The 16,528-nt window shown below is 29.0% G+C and overlaps 1 protein-coding gene across 1 annotated transcript in view; it reads left to right on the plus strand.

The window, feature by feature from the left end:
• Positions 1-577: 577 nt before the first annotated feature.
• LOC105364598 (uncharacterized) overlaps positions 578-16,528 on the plus strand; it is a 27,419-nt gene continuing 11,468 nt past the window's right edge. Inside the window, exons 1-4 of the mRNA XM_011502578.1 lie at positions 578-783; positions 2,370-2,457; positions 2,536-2,656; positions 14,798-15,244. Coding sequence (XP_011500880.1) covers positions 618-783; positions 2,370-2,457; positions 2,536-2,656; positions 14,798-15,244 — 822 coding nt within the window. The 5' untranslated portion in view covers positions 578-617. The remainder of the gene's footprint in view (positions 784-2,369; positions 2,458-2,535; positions 2,657-14,797; positions 15,245-16,528) is intronic.

Consider the following 16,528-nt stretch of genomic DNA (forward strand, 5'->3'; position numbering starts at 1 on the left):
GATTTTTCATTGTGTCATGGGTATAAAAACGTAACATGGGTGTTTCGTCGGCAAGTCCAAGGGGAGGACACGAGTAGAAGTATACACAAGCGTTGTGGATTTTTAATTTATACGTATCCATCTTAGTTACTCTAACTTTGGATTTGTTCTCACGCAACAGCCCTTCAGCCATCACTCCTGTTTTTTGACATATAATCTTTAAGCAAAGATCTACGATAATACTAACAGTTTTTTTAAAATCTTTTTTTACTCGTGCTTTGTCTATTTTTTCATACTCAAAAGGTTCAAACATCGTTTTTGTGTGTAATTTGTCCTCTGCATTTAAGTAACTTTTGGTTTTTTTTTTTTACTCAAGTCTATTTATAAATATATCCTTCGCGTATACATTTAGTTTATAGCTATTTTACAATTCCATCGCGTGCAAAGAGAACGAAAATATTTAAATACCATTTACCGACATTGCAAAATACGCATAGGAGTATAATACTTTTTAAACTAAAATAAGGAGAGTATTTATTTATTTTTAACATTGCAGTAGCAAGGTCGAATGGAGATTCGATCCAGAGTGAGGCGTAAGTGGATGGAGGTTACAAAATTGAAGAAAGAAATTTCGAGCGATGACTCTTCCAGTATCCAATTATGAAGAGCTTCTTGATAAAGTTCGAGAGCTCACGCAGGAGACGATACTCGTACAGGAGCAATTGGCTTCCGATTTGTTTAACACCGAAGATTCAGCCGATCTCAATCATAACCTCGCCCTTATACAGAAGAATTATGAAAGAGGTAACTTGCCTTTTACTCATTATTCACCTAGAAGTGATGCATTTTGTAGGAAATATTTTTTAATATTAATGCTGGCCAATAAGTTATAAAATTATTTCAAAGTTTTTAATTTTTAAGTAATTTTCATATTGTTTCAGAACTTTTAGCATAGAAACGATTTTAAAAGTATAGACAAAGTGCAATGAATATCACACTTGCTTACCATTCTTCTCTTAATTATCTTAATTATGATCTTCAACTTAATTGTGCCACTAAAATGCAGAAAAAAAAATTAAGCCTATTCATAATACTGCAACTCTTCTTATTTAACTAAAGAAGATAGTCATTAAAGTCATAAAGCATAAGACCATATCATAGTCCTTACTATTTACTTTTAATATATGCAGTTTCTCAGATATATATTAGAAATATACTTATTTATACAGTTATACTTATACATACACTACGTTAAAATTCAAATTACTATTTTAGTTTTTGCTATTTTAAATCGCTTATTATTATATTTATTACATTAAAATTTATATTTATTGCTTGTTATCTCATTTATTATAGATTTCAGATTATAATGAATGATTATAATGAAATAAAATTATCCCACTACATATTGTAAATATAAAAAGTAAGATGTACATTAAATTAATTTATTCTCGTTATTAATAAGTTTCAAGCTGAGTCATAAAAGAACTTAATTGAGGAATTATATATGTGTTATGTATATTATATTTTATTATGATCTAAATAAGAATAAATAACTCGTAGATTGGGTACTTCTATGATGGCGCATGCCATATTATAAGAAACGTCACTTGTAGTAAGAGAAAGATCTGGAGAAAGCCCGAGATAAAGATGAAAGGATGTCAGGGGAAGGTATCTATAGAACTTAAGGAAAATATAGAGAAAGGAGGGAGAGAGTTAGAAAATTGAATGTTAGCAAAGTCAGAGAGCAACTTTACTTAGTAATTATATTTGACATCTTTAATTTTCGAATATCTGTATTTATTTAAATCAAATGCTATTGTGTGCTTTTCAATTCACACGATTATAAAGATTAAGAAGCGTTTTGTCTTAAACGTATTACAAAAGTATAACTAAATAATATTAGTATATTACATTTAAAATTTAATAAACTCTGTATAAATTGAAATACCAAAAGGATCACTATAAACTGTAAATGTAATTAAATAATTATTTTCTTTTATTTTATGTAAATAAAAAAAATTCAAATTTTTTCATCGTACTAATAGTTAAAATAAAAGTTGCTTTATCACGTACGCTTTTCCTATTAATAGAAACAAAAACCATTAAGAATATTATGTAGAATAATAGAAGGAAGAAAAATAATCTTGTAAATTTTTAAAATTATTACACCAACAGTTAATAGCAATAATAAAACATATAGTTTTCTATTCGCATAGAAAATCAATTTTAATGACTTTTATTAAACGATTATTGAACTTTTATTAAAATTTTCATTGAATAGAATATAAATATTTTATTTTAAATAATAAATTGTGTAAAGTGTGTTGCAATGCTTATTAAATAATTTTCTGTTAATTATATAGTTGACAAATCAATTTATATTATAGGTATTGAATTAGCAGACAGTGTTATAAGACAATGTGAGCAATCAAAATTACTTGAAATCAATCATACGTTGCTTTCATCGGATTCAAGGTAAGTTAAATGATTATTCGGCTTAAAATAATGAAAATTAATCTATCGAAATAATAATTATTTTTCCATATTATACAGTATTCAAAGCTTACCCCCAAGACTACCCGATTGTTCCAATGTCGTAGTAAAAATTCCTCCTGGAGATCCATCATCTCGATTAAATGCTTGGCGAAATAAAAATCGAAATCGACTACCACTTGTAAGTTTGCTGTTTCTTTATAATTAATTTATTTGATTTCCAAGAATTTTAAAGAAGGGTATATTAAATAACTAAAAATAAATTTTTATCTATACATTTGTTATTATTATTATTTTTTTAAGTAATATTTAAATAATCATTCAATAATCATTACTTTTCTTATAAGAGTAAAAAGTTAAAGAAAATGTTATATAATAAATTACATTTTTCAGTTGCAAAGATTATTATAGCAAATTGAAATTCTTCTTGAAATTAATTTTTCGATGGAAATAATAATTAAACAGAATGTAAGCTTAGTAAATAAAAGAATAATGAAACTAATAATATGGTTTTATACAACAGCAATTTGATAAAAAAATATTATATATTATATATTATATATAAATATTGCATACTTTCAATTACACTTTATTATTTTTTAACAAGTTTAAAAAAGTCCATTTTTCAAAGTTTAAATAATCATATATATAAAATTATAGATAAATAAATTTATTATTTGAATGTCGTTTAGATTAGAAATAATACAATAGAATATCACAATATAACTTGATTTCAGGTAATTGTTATATAAATATAATTGCATCAACTAATGAAAATAAAATTTATAAATATGAATAACTAGTAATATTATAAGAGCGATAAAAAATATCATTTATCATTTACAGAAAATTTTATAATAATGAAACACCAAAATATTTGAAATATTTAATAAACGTTGAATTTTATGTCTTGTACTAATATCAATAAAACTCTTCATTTTTTTTTAAAGTTTAAAAATTTTCTGGATGGATATGTTTAAATTCTTGATTATTTGGAAATTTTCAATTTAAAATTTTGGTTGAAATTATTTTACCTTCAGTTTTAACAGTCTTATATAATGCTAGGAAAGGAATTTTTTTAGTTTTTAGATTAATATATTTTGATAAATTTTCGGTTGATAATATTGTATAAGTTAGAAAAAATCAAATTAATAGAGGAATAACAAAATTTCTTCCGTAATAGAATTTTGATTTCTGTTGGATTAATCACCTTACAAGGATTGATAGAATTTATATAATAAATATATGTAAGCGCAATCATCTTTAGACGGAAATTGATTGAAAACGAAAAATCAGGTTTTACGGGTAGTAGATACAGAAAGACTAAAGGAAAAATGAACATGAAGCAAATTCAGTTGAGTCCTATAGACAAGGGCGAAAGAGAGTGAAAAGGAGAGAGTCAAGCGCGTTTATTGATCAGAACATTCAAGCTTTGCTAGACAACACGCACACTAGCGAATCCAATACGAGGAGTAGAGAGACAGAGCAAGGGATTAAAATAAAATTTCGATATAAATAAAATAAAATTATACTATTAGCTTACAGTTTCTTTCGAAATTCGATGTATCATTTAATTTTTGAATTTCCGTATCGGTGCAATTCTTTTTTATTCCTGCAAAGAATTAGCAATAAAGGATCGATAAATTGATGTGAACAATTATATTCACAAGAATTAATCAGAATTAATTTTTTATTTATAGATAAATTTTTATGTTTTGCTGTATGACATTGGCCCTTTACGTTTGTAAATTTATTACGCATATGCTTTATAATAGATGTATAATATATTTTTGAGAACAAAAAACGCAAAAAGCATGTATAACTTCTTTAAACATTATAGTAATCTGAAATTATTCCATGTACATTTTTTCAAATATTACATTACGTTGCTTATAGTTTATGACGAATATCCTTATTTAATACAATTTTTAATTTTTCTTTTAAAAGTATTGTATTGCCAATAGAGGACATAATGTCATACAACAATTAAAATTGTGTCCGATATAGTTTTCTTTGCATATATGCTTTGAAGAAGAAAGTAACTAATGTAAAGTTACTGATTTTGTAAACATAATCTATCACGGAAAAAGCAGGCAATTATGATTATTTGATTAGCCATTTTTCTTGCTAGTATTTTGTATTATAATTTTATTTTGTGCAGCTTCTTATTTAATGTATAAGAATAATTTTTTAATTTATAAAAAACTGATATACCGTTACACTTTTGCAAAGAATCATCTATAATTACTTGTATTTTAAATAGAATATTGTATTCTTCGTAAAATTATCCGAGATAATACGCTTTCAAAAAGATATTAAAATCTCATTTAATAATGACAATAATCATAATTATCTCATCAATGTGAGGAAATAAAGACATTCATAAATAATCACCTACTTTAAAAATAATTGTGTAATTACAGTTATTTACTTTTAAATGAAAAGATGGCTCAGGTAGTCAAAAGTTGCGCAGATAAAGAAATGACCAATTAAGTAGTAATAACGGATCATATCGATTTTCAGCAATCAGTTATAAAAGTAGTTGCCCACTTCTTAATTCTCGTCGACTCTTTATTCCATAGTCAGTAATCGCTCTAATTCTCGAAAACTAAAAATCCGATCAAGTGTGAATATCAGCAGAGGTGGTCGCTCTAGTTCCGTGTGTGCGTTCTTCGCTTTCTCTGCAATATCGGGCATCCCAACAAACACGTATGGGTGTGCACATGCGCTCATACGCGAACTCTATAAGTGTATTGAAGGTGTGCACATTTTCGTGCAGCAACGAGATTCCACTTGCTGCGGCGAGTTTGCAGATTGTGCATTATTTTATTGTGGCTTCGCCTACTCAAAAACTAAAGGTAATGAATGAGTTATGGAAATTCGAGACGAAACGAAGAATACGAATTTCTGGTGATTGTATTTGTTGGACCATTTAACTGTTTAAGGATTTTATAATTTTCAAATACGTCGCGAGATACTAAAATTGGGTCGAATTTTAAATAAATAAACGAAGTGCACCTTGTAAATATCAATTATTTCCTTACCGTTTTCGTTTTAAGTGTATTTTCGAAAAAACAATAAGTTCTTTTAGAAGTTCTATATATTCGCAGTTAAGTTTTATGCGATGTGAATTATGTCCTTTTGCTTCTTATTTTTCTTTTTCATTATAAGGGGCCACGCTTATTATAGTTCCAAAACATAACCATGATGTTGACGGTTCATCACTTCGTTTCTTCTCTCTGTAAAGTCAAAATATAATTTTAGCCCATAGGAAAGATAAAAAGGAAACGAATTCGTCTACACACTATAAGTTTGTCATATTAAATAGCAGAATGTGCGAAGAGCACAAATTATTGAGAGAAGCATATTGACTACAAGATCGTAGTGTAGTCGACATACGACGTATCCGTATATATATATATATATATATATATATATATATATCCACTTTACGATAAGAGAATTTATTATGAAGCAAAGACTCGTAATCGATCCTTTTTCTGTTTTTGGTCACTACGCAAGTATAGAGTGTCGATGTTGCATAATAATGCGATTCCGATACGGTAACTATAAAATAAAATTAAAGAATAGAAACTTAATTGGTTTTCATTATTTAGAAATATGAATTTTAGCTTACATATACTCAAGTAGCATTTTTAGTAACACAAAATTTTATGAAAATTATAAGTAATATTTTATTCCTTTTGTAACAAATCTCAATACATTATGCAGTTTTAAAAAGTTAGATTTTAGGCCTAATTAAAGTTTTAAAACTATGAAAATTAAATTGTAAATAGAAAATTAAATTGAACGTCGGATTTTAAAAATATTGATAACAATATCGCGTATTTATTGATATAAAAATAAATAGTAAATAAAACACCATAAAAAATTAATTATAATCAATTAATTAAATAAATGAAAAATACATATTTTATTCCAGATAGTGAGATACTTTAGTATTATAAAAGTTATTATAACTAATTCGGATAGATTAAAAAGATTTCAAACTCATCAATTCATTTAATATTATATTCGAATTTGTCTCAATTTAATAGACGAAGAAGTGATAATAAAGCGAGAAACAGGTGCACTCTTGCATTTCAGTATCGTTGACCTTAACGGCATTCAATTAGCGAAATCGAATCAAATTTAAAGCTGAGAAGTAAAAACGAACGGTATTTATTAATGATGCAGTCTTAAGTTCAGATATTTCGTAATATCAATAGATGCTACGTTATGTATTATTAATAAATATTTTGATAAAGAAGCATAAAGATAAATAAATAATTAAATAAAATTCTTAAATAGATAATATATTAATTTAGCTTTGTATTTCAATAACTTAGTTTTAAACACTTAGACGAATTTATTACGAATGAATCAAAGGGAAAGTTAGGGTGACGATATAAAATGTGATGCATTATTTAAATTGGTAAGTTAGCGTGGAGCTTCTAGGTTATACGATCTGTATTTTTATTAAAGAAGTAAATGATATTTTTTATAAAATATAATGGAGACTTAAATAAAATTATCGGATATTTATGAATTTTATTTACTCAAGTGCTTTATATTATTGGACAAAATTTATGTTGACATTATAACAATTACAATCACCGAATATCTATTTAGTTTTTAATATCAAGTTACCGTGTATTTATTATAAATACTTTAGATCATTACACAAGACTTTTTGGACTTCTATTTACGAAGTGGTTTAATAAAGGAAAAGAAAAAAAAATTAAAATTGGATGATTCATTCATTGCAATATTGTGTAAAGTAGTAAGGCTTATCCAGCTCAGTTATTTATTACATTTTTCTCTTATTCATTTTTGTGCTGGTCTAACCCACTGAGTACGTTCACTTGATTAACAGTTACTCACATTCCTAGTTTTTTCTGCACGTACTGTTTTTTTCTCTACGTGTAGTATTTAAATTTATCGACAAATTTCGGTATTTACTCATATACTCAATCATTAAATCTTTCTGCTGTTCTAAAAATATTTAATACGATCTGACAACTTCTTTCATCGTTAATTCAATCATGATTAATTAAACAAATTGTTTGCGAATACCCGAGCATGAAAAAAAATGTAGTTTATGTAGAGTAAAAATTTTCAGTACAAGTTTTGCTCGCGGGCATCGTACTTTCTTAAATCAAACTTGACAATTTAATATTTAATAAAATATCTATGTAGTGTTATTAATATTATATTTGGAAAGGTGAAATAACTTTAATTGTGACAATAAATACAAATAAGTAAACGCATACAGTGTGCTTACTTTACTACATATTGTTTTAAAACAAACAAAAAAAAAAAAACAAAGAAGATGCTCACGGATGCAAGTAGTGTAGTAGTGTGTAAGCGTTGCGAAACAGTGAAAAGCTGCTCACGGGTGCGAATGCAGTTTGAATTTGCGGAAGCTTGCGTGGGTGACGGGCGTCAAGTGCTGTTGCTAATAAATAAATGAATTGATTATTAACGCAGTTTTGCGGTAAGATGACGGTCTCCACTCTTATATATCAATATAAAATATTAATTTGAAAAAAGAATTTTAAAGTGAGCAGTAAAAGATTCGCAACCGAACAAGCGCCTCTATAAGTGTAGATGTACCAATGCTATTTTTAGAAAGTACAGACAGAAGATTATCTCGCTTTCTTCCAGTCGCGCAACTTTTCAAGGACGCTCACATCACGTGACAAATAGTGCGAACTTTTTATAAGGATTTCTATAAATGTCGAAGTCTGACAGTATTCTTTGCCTGTGAATATTTTTTAAGGATTTTTATTTCTTTAAATGTCGGTGCATCTTAACCTAAAGCAGTATGTTTGTATTGCTTTGATACATGATAAAGTAAATCAAAAGAATAATACTTGATTAAGAAAGGAGGTAACCAATGAGAATATATTAATCGTTAAAATATATTATTGCAAATGGGCATAAGCATTTTGAAATTATTTTCTATATAAAAGTAAAGTTATTTGCAAAAAGCGAATGATATTAACGCTAAAAGTCAAAGGCTCTTAGCAAAGAAGTTGTCGCGTTTAAAACGATCAAGTGCAGACTATAATCTCAATTAGAAGCACTTTTAGTATTACAAGTGAGCAAAGCGAGCAAAAGGAGCAAAGTGAGCAAAATGAGCTTGGTTGGAGATGGTACGGAGATGAAATTCGTGGTAAATAATCGGGTCGGAGCTATGAGCAAGTGAACAAATTCTTCCTGATCTTTAGTGTCAGAGGGGTAAGCTCGGTTATAAAAAAAAAAAAGAAGCGTTAGATGCACATCTAGGATGTCTAATGAATCTTCGAAATTCGCAGTGTCAAAAAGTAGCGGTGGTGTCTCAGCCTTATCCTGGGGGATGCACATAGTTATACAAGAGCAGCCTTGGACACGCGCACCCTTAATGTCAAGGGGTGCAAAGACGAGCCGAAGGGGAAGCTTTTAAAAATCTTTGCTTCGACGCCTGCGCGTCCAGAGCCGCTCAGCTGTCGTTGTGCGACGCACTCTGACGGCGCTGCGGAGCCGCCGTTACTCCCATGCTGCGGACTCCTGGGTTGCCTTGACTGCCTCTCGCCATTGAGCCCAGTCGAAAGTTCCGCGGGGCCTGGCATCCGTAGGCGGCCGCCTCCGCGGCTCAGGCGCACGTCCAACCGATTCTCCAACCAAAGGGGCTTCCGCGTCCTCCATCTCGAGCTGCCCACACGTTCATCCCACTTAAGGCTTTATCTCAGCCGTGGCTGCTTCCGGTCTCCGTCTCGAAGCCGGGAGAGTCGACCGAACATCGCCGCCGTGACTCCCGCTACTAGGTCTTCCCTTGGCCGAGTTTGGCTCACCCCCTTTTACCCTCAACCCCTGCTGAATGCTCTCGAGTGCGTATCTCGAAGCGCGAGTGCCAAAGCATCTTTAAATGTGCAGTGATAATCGTTAAGTAATTGGTAGGGGCAGAAGGGGATATTGAAAGTGGGTTCAAGAAAAACAGGATTTGAGAAGATGACGGGCTAATGGAGAACACATGTGTCAGGATTACAACAAAAGTGGGATTTCCGTTATAAACCATCTGAAATGCGATTGATCAACGGGTCTTTTGTGCCAAATGTTTATTAAAGAGGAATTATAAGAAATATCTGTTCGTACTTTAAACATTGAAATTGTTAGCGTATGAAAATCAATAAAGAGAGAGGAAGATAGATAGACAGACGGGTAAACTGGTAGATAGTAGATACATATATATATATATATATATATATATATATAGAGAGAGAGAGAGAGAGAGAGAGAAAGTGTTATGGTAAAGTGGGAGATAAAGTGAGAGAAAGAGGGGGATGAAGGGAAACGTGATACGACGCGAGACACGTTATAATAATCGATAATTGTGCGCAGTAAATTATTAACCAAATTAAATTAAAAAAAAATATTTTCATTATAAAGAGTGTGAAGTGAATAATTATCAACATTTCATAATTCCAATGCAATATTTGATTGCAATGGTGAGCATACGTAGCATCAAGTAACAAATTAATATATTCATTATTTAATTAATAAATGATAATAATTAAATAGTAAGAAAACGATTAGGATGCCGAGTGAGCGAGATTTTCAAGGTACGAGTACAATGATTCCACTTCCCAGTGGAAGGCAATTTTCGTTCATCAATCGTAAATCTTTGGCGGTAGACAGTAAGCTTGCCAAGACGAAAAAAAACCAACTACGTTTAACAATGCAGACGAGAAATTCTCAAATTCATGAATATGAGATTAAATACGATGAAAAAAACTTCGAGAGAGTAGAGGATATTCAGATTGTGGATGTTGATGAAATGAAAGAAAAAAAAATTGAAACAGAACTTAAAGACAGCAGTGAAAAAAAGTCGGCTAAACTCAGAAAAACGACGATCCCGAGATACACGACGAAGGTAATGTAAATTACTAGTACGATAATAATTTATAAAGTGTTTCGCAACTCGATCGTTTCATTCTTCAAGTAATATATTTTTCGATATTTTTTTTCTGCAAATAATATGTCGTTCCTTTGCATGCGTGCGTGCGTGCGTGTGTGCGTCTGTATTAAATTGTTTGATTGAACTGTACCATTATTCGATAATAATGGTTATATTCGATAATATTTTAATAATTTCAGTTAATTTTTTTTTTCATTATTGAGCTCATTACGCTATCAATTCGGAATAGAAAGGGTCATTTTTATAAAAGACAATTAATACAAGTGACTGATATGGTGCATAACATAAATTGAATAAACATAATATTAAAGAGATAATAAATGTAACTATTACTAAATAAAATTAATCTATTAAAAATACTCTTATATTACAATAACATGAGATATTTAATAAATTTATTAAATTATTGATCTGCGAAACAAATTTTTTCGCGCATTTAAATTGAAAATTGTTTCATTCATGCGGGTTTTACTGTACGAATGGCTTTAAATTTACATGCGCTTATTTGTAAATGATATAAGATAAAATATTTTAAATCAATCAATATTGCACTTCATATAAATTTTTATCGTTTATTATACAAAAACTAAAACTTCCGATAATCAGTACATTACAAATCTGAACTTGGATTTTTAATTAAGAGCTATAAAATATATTATGTTTATTAGTAAGCATAAAAATAAATTAATTATTTAATCGTCTTTGTTAGTAATTGTATTATCTTTAGTTAGGATTTTAATAAACATTTGATGCTAAAATTAATAAATCTTGATGCGATAAATTAAGTTTATTAACGAGAAAGATTATGTTTCGTCTAACTGTTATGCAAAATTTTATTCAAAATTGTTAAAAACCATACTTAAATTATTATTTAAAAAAATAGAATGATTCTCTCTCTCATATATTTTTCCAAATAAATGAAAAATTAATCATATTTTTTTCATCCGCAAATTATTTATATAAATCGTAATGACATAACTAGTCATTATTTTATAAATCTAGATAAAATCGTTTTTATAATTCTAGTATCTTTTATAACAGTATATTTTTGTATAAGGATGTAAATTATACAGGAATCAATGGTTTCGTAGTGTGTTCCGCTTTCTTCGAGATATTACGAGACGCATAGCATTTTACGCAGTGCAGGATGTTCCTATATATATTTACCTCTACAGCGTTACCTTTGTCAGTAAAATCCGCATACTTTTAATATAGCAGTATAATTTTTTGTTTATAAAAGAAAAATCTTATATTTGTCCTGATTTCTCCAAAATACTCGTAATGAAAAAAGAGCAATTTATAATTATGCATTTTAATGCGTTGTAAAAGATATCAATAATAACGCTTTAAGCTATTTAATAAGAGCATTAAAAAATGATTATATTGTAAAAAAAAGTCCCTCTTATTTCTTCTTGCCTTTGCGCATAGAAGTGCATTTACGCAATAGATTTTAACGAAGCGACGAATGAGGCTTGGGAATCTATTACGTACATATGCATACGTCATTGGTGCACTCATTCATTCGGTTCTTCCAATTTCGAAGCGGTGAGTTTAACGGTTAAGTAGAATTGCGTGGAACAGTTAATTTATGGGTGGCGGGGGTGCCGCAAAATAATATAGGAGTGCTGTAATATCTCCTGTGTCAACCACAAATCTATTATTTATATCGGATCGCTGTTTATAAATTAATTTTTAAAACAAACACGTCCATCTTATCATGTACGTTCTCAACTTGCCATATTTCCTTTTTCATTATGCTGCAATCATTTCTTTTTCAAGCAATTTGAATATTTTACTCTTTCTTTTATAATATAATTAATAATATTACTACATTAAGTATCCTTCATATGTGTTATTGTATTTTAAATATTTTAAACGCGCACGCGCTTGTGTATTAATACTAATATTAATTCAATAATTAGTTATTGATGATAGAATTCGCTATCCTTATATTTAGTATTTTTTTATATTCAATTTCAAATGCAATGAAAGGATCTATAATAGTTATTGGAGAAAAAAAAAGAAGAAATATATTAGAACAACAAAATTAATTAATAATGTACACGAAAATTCAGTTTTTTAAGATCATATATTTATTTGAAATATTTTACGTATAGGTGAAACTAATATTAGCAATAATATTAAAGAGGATTTCTTATTATTTTTTTTAATGATTAATCCATAGCAATTATATAAATGTCACATTTTTAGGAGGCTGTATGTAAATTGATAAAAAGTAATGTGTAAGCGCAATAATATACACAGATTCACAGATACACAGGTAGAATGTCTGAGGAAGCTAGTCGTCATAATCTGTGCTGTATTAATTAGAAAAAAGGAAAATCCAAATAATTACCTTGATTTATAGTATGGAAAGTTCAAGATATAAAAGTGATTACATTTTCCTACAGAGCATATTAGTTGATATTGTGTGAATGAGAGAAGCAAATTATTTATGTTATATGAATTTAAAATATCCATTACTCCTATAGATAACTATTTATACCTAATAAAAATAGTAATCTTATTGTGATAGAAATAAAATAGAAATAAAATTAGTAAATTTTAAATAACAATTACTGAAGAATATTAGTTTAATATAAATATATACAACGAATATTTATAGATAACATTGGTGTCAGAAAGTTACAAGGATATATTAAATTCATCTTTAAAATAATCGTTAATGCATGAGTAAAATTAAAAATTGTTGTGTCGAGTTATATATAAATACAAATATGCTTTTGGTTCATTTGTTTGTTCGTACCTTATCACGAAAGGTCTTCTAAATAAAAAAGCGTAAATCCGTGGATAAGAGAAAGTTGCACGCTAGAATTTCATATAGTATTGAAGTATAGTTGTAAATGTAAGAATGCACAGAACTATGTAAAATAATTTCTTCTGTATATAAACGATTAATAATATGGGCTAAGTATACGTTTCTCTTAAAACTTACTTCTATAAGCATATTCTTATCTTCTTTGTAATTAATTTCTATTCTTAAGAATTATGCCTCCATTTTGTATTGCATTGTGCGTATCGTGTAAAAAGAATTAATTACTTCGTCTGCAATTATAGTGAATAAATGCCGATAAGAAATAAATTATAAATAAATAATCGTAGCTTCGATCTTTTAAATCTAATACCAATAATTTATTATATATTTACATATTATTAGGAGAAAAACTTTTAGCTTGTGTTATTCGGTTGCTTAGAATAAGGGAATATATTTACAATTTTTAATACTTTTAAATATTAAATGCCAAATATAAAAATTATCCCTATAAAGAAGTTATTCGAAATTATATAAATAAATGTTTTAAAGCGTTTTTAATTTGAATAAGATGTTTGTTACAACAGCATATATTTATCAATATATACTATATCTTCATTAAATGTATAGGGGATAGATAATAGAATAGATAAATAAAACTACTACAGGAAATTCCGAACGTCTTTAGTTGTGCAAGTGAAATTGGATTTTTCATTGTTCATCATCGTCTAAGGTTGTAATGAGCATTACGGTCAACAAACCTCATGATACATTACTATTCAGTTTAATATTCCGCGTATAGATAGTGACTCAAAGCATCCAAAATAACGCCTCTCCCCTTTTATTAACGCTGTACTTTCTCCTGTGAACATTATTCACCCTTGTTTTCATGCAAAACTCTCATTATAATAATGTATTGTTATAGTAAATGATTTTGTTCAAACGATATCGTTGCGTAGTTTCCGATTTCATTTTAACATTGATTATACATAACTTATTAAAAAAATCTTATTTATTTAACAATAATCAATTAATGTAAATATCCATTGTTATTAGCATTAAAAATTTTATATTCAAGTAAAATTTGTAATTAAATTGAAGATGTTAATTATTTTGTTGTTGTTTTATGATTGTAACCAGTACTAAATTTTAAGATCTTCTTTAATGACATTTTTACATTTAGGATCGAATACTTATTTACACAATCATTTAATTCGTTTAAGTAAACATTACGTTTAGACGTTAAAAATATTATTAAAAGAAACTGATGCTAATTTTAGAAAAAAAATCTTTTCCTTTACATTGAATGTATATATATATATATATATATATATATACATAATAGCTTCTTTAATAATTGAAATAGTTATATAACATTTTTGTTTTATTTCAAAATTTCTTACGAAAACAAAAATAAAAAAATATTGGCAAAATAAATCCAACGATAAACTATATACTAATAATCAATTAAATTTATAAGCGTCGTTCCATTACTTTGTTACCAATTTTCCCAACTTTGACATGCATATGTACATTTTTTTTTTTTTTTTTATAAACAATTAACAGTTTGCGTTGCTTTTATTAAATAGGACAGTCAACAGCAGCAACAGCAATCGTATGAGAAGCGTCGCCCATTGTCGCTCCACGGAACCCGGGAGGAAATTCTCTTTGGAAGTGGTAGCTTGGATTTCGGAGTCACAACAGGAAGTAACTCCTGGAGGTTTCCGAATCTCGCGAGTCCGTCTGCGGGCTTGTTGCTGAGACCTACCTGTTGTTCTGTCGAGCCAAGCTCGTGTCCTCCTCTTCGACCACTTGAACCGCGTCTGAGTGGAAACTTCGAGAGAAAGGAAGAAGAATCATCGTTATCGACCTCGTCGTCGTCGTCGTTGATAATCTCTGCCGATCCGTCCGTATCCGTGCCGAGGGTCAGAAACGAAAAGGAGACGCTTTCTCCGTATCCCTGCAGGGGCAATCCTTCCGAAGTCGAGAGGCGGAATGAGACCGAGCAAGGCTCTGGTTTTGTTTCGATATCAGAAGTTAGTTACATTACTCGTTACATAACTTTTTGCCACTCCTTCTCTCTTACGGGGAAAGAATTTTTCAAAATGTGAGCTTTACCGTTTGTTGCATATAGCTCTTGCACAAATATATTTAATTTTTAATTTTTATACTTTCTTAGTTGAATCTGGAATTATTAGGATTAATCTAGTAAAATGAAAAGTAGGATTGTTCGTTAATGAAAAATAGCGTAAAATATGGAAACTAATGACTTTCGAGAGATTTTACTAGATTAATAGATAAGATACTAATTAATTATAATTATTTCAATGTATATTTCAGCCATGTATTCAAGACATTTTTTAATATTTAAAATAAAATAAAAGCAAAGAAAGAAAGAAAAAACGAAGAAGATATTTTTGCTTATTCATTGTATCTAGTAAAGAATGTTGCTTAGTGTATTTTTATGGAAGTTTCATTACAATTTTGAACAAAGCCTAGCAGGTTCAATAGTCGATTTAAGAATTCCTCATATTATTCTTAGATTATCGTGCGAGGTTCTTTTAGAATTTATTCTTATAGGGCAATAAATTTGTTAATTCGAAATACGAACATTACATTTATTTGTCTTACATTTTAATCGTAAATAATAAATGCCTGTGAGTAAATTTATCATCAACAAAGCAAATTAAAAAATAATTACATAAATATAGAATTCCCAAACTCGCACCCCACCAAACCCTATTTCTCCCTCATCACGTGGTGACATACAGCCATTTTAGTTTAATAGCAGACTTTTAATGATATTTTATTGTTTTTAGATTGATTTATTGTATTTTCTTAATTTTCAGAAATTAAATCTTAACTACAAAATGCATTAGAAACAAAGCAGGCAAAGAGTAAAATTTAAAATAATTTGTAAATGCAAGTAAGAAACTTTTGGCTTGGCCTAGTAAAAACATTGTAATTAAAAAAGCGATTTGTACGAATATATTTTCATCGAATTTTATCCGGAAATGATACTGTTAGAGGAAAAAAGTAAGAAAGAATGATGAGCATAAAGCAGCCCAACTATCTCTTCCAAGAATAATCGTGGAGGATTTTTTTTTTATACAATCAAAAACAAGGATTGCGGTATTGATTTTGCACAACTGGCTGGCGTAGTTCGTCCCTTAGCCCCACCTTATTCTGTATGTGTCATACACTTCTTTGTGTAAAAGCCATATTTCTTCGTTCCTCTCGTACTGTTGACCCTTCACTCGCTCTCTTTACTTCCCTTACAGCTGTCATCATCGCGCCTACTCACTCGCTCTTTTTCTCTC

Source organism: Ceratosolen solmsi, unplaced genomic scaffold, assembly GCF_000503995.2.
Source record: "Ceratosolen solmsi marchali unplaced genomic scaffold, CerSol_1.0 scaffold39, whole genome shotgun sequence".
Lineage (NCBI taxonomy): Eukaryota > Metazoa > Arthropoda > Insecta > Hymenoptera > Agaonidae > Ceratosolen > Ceratosolen solmsi.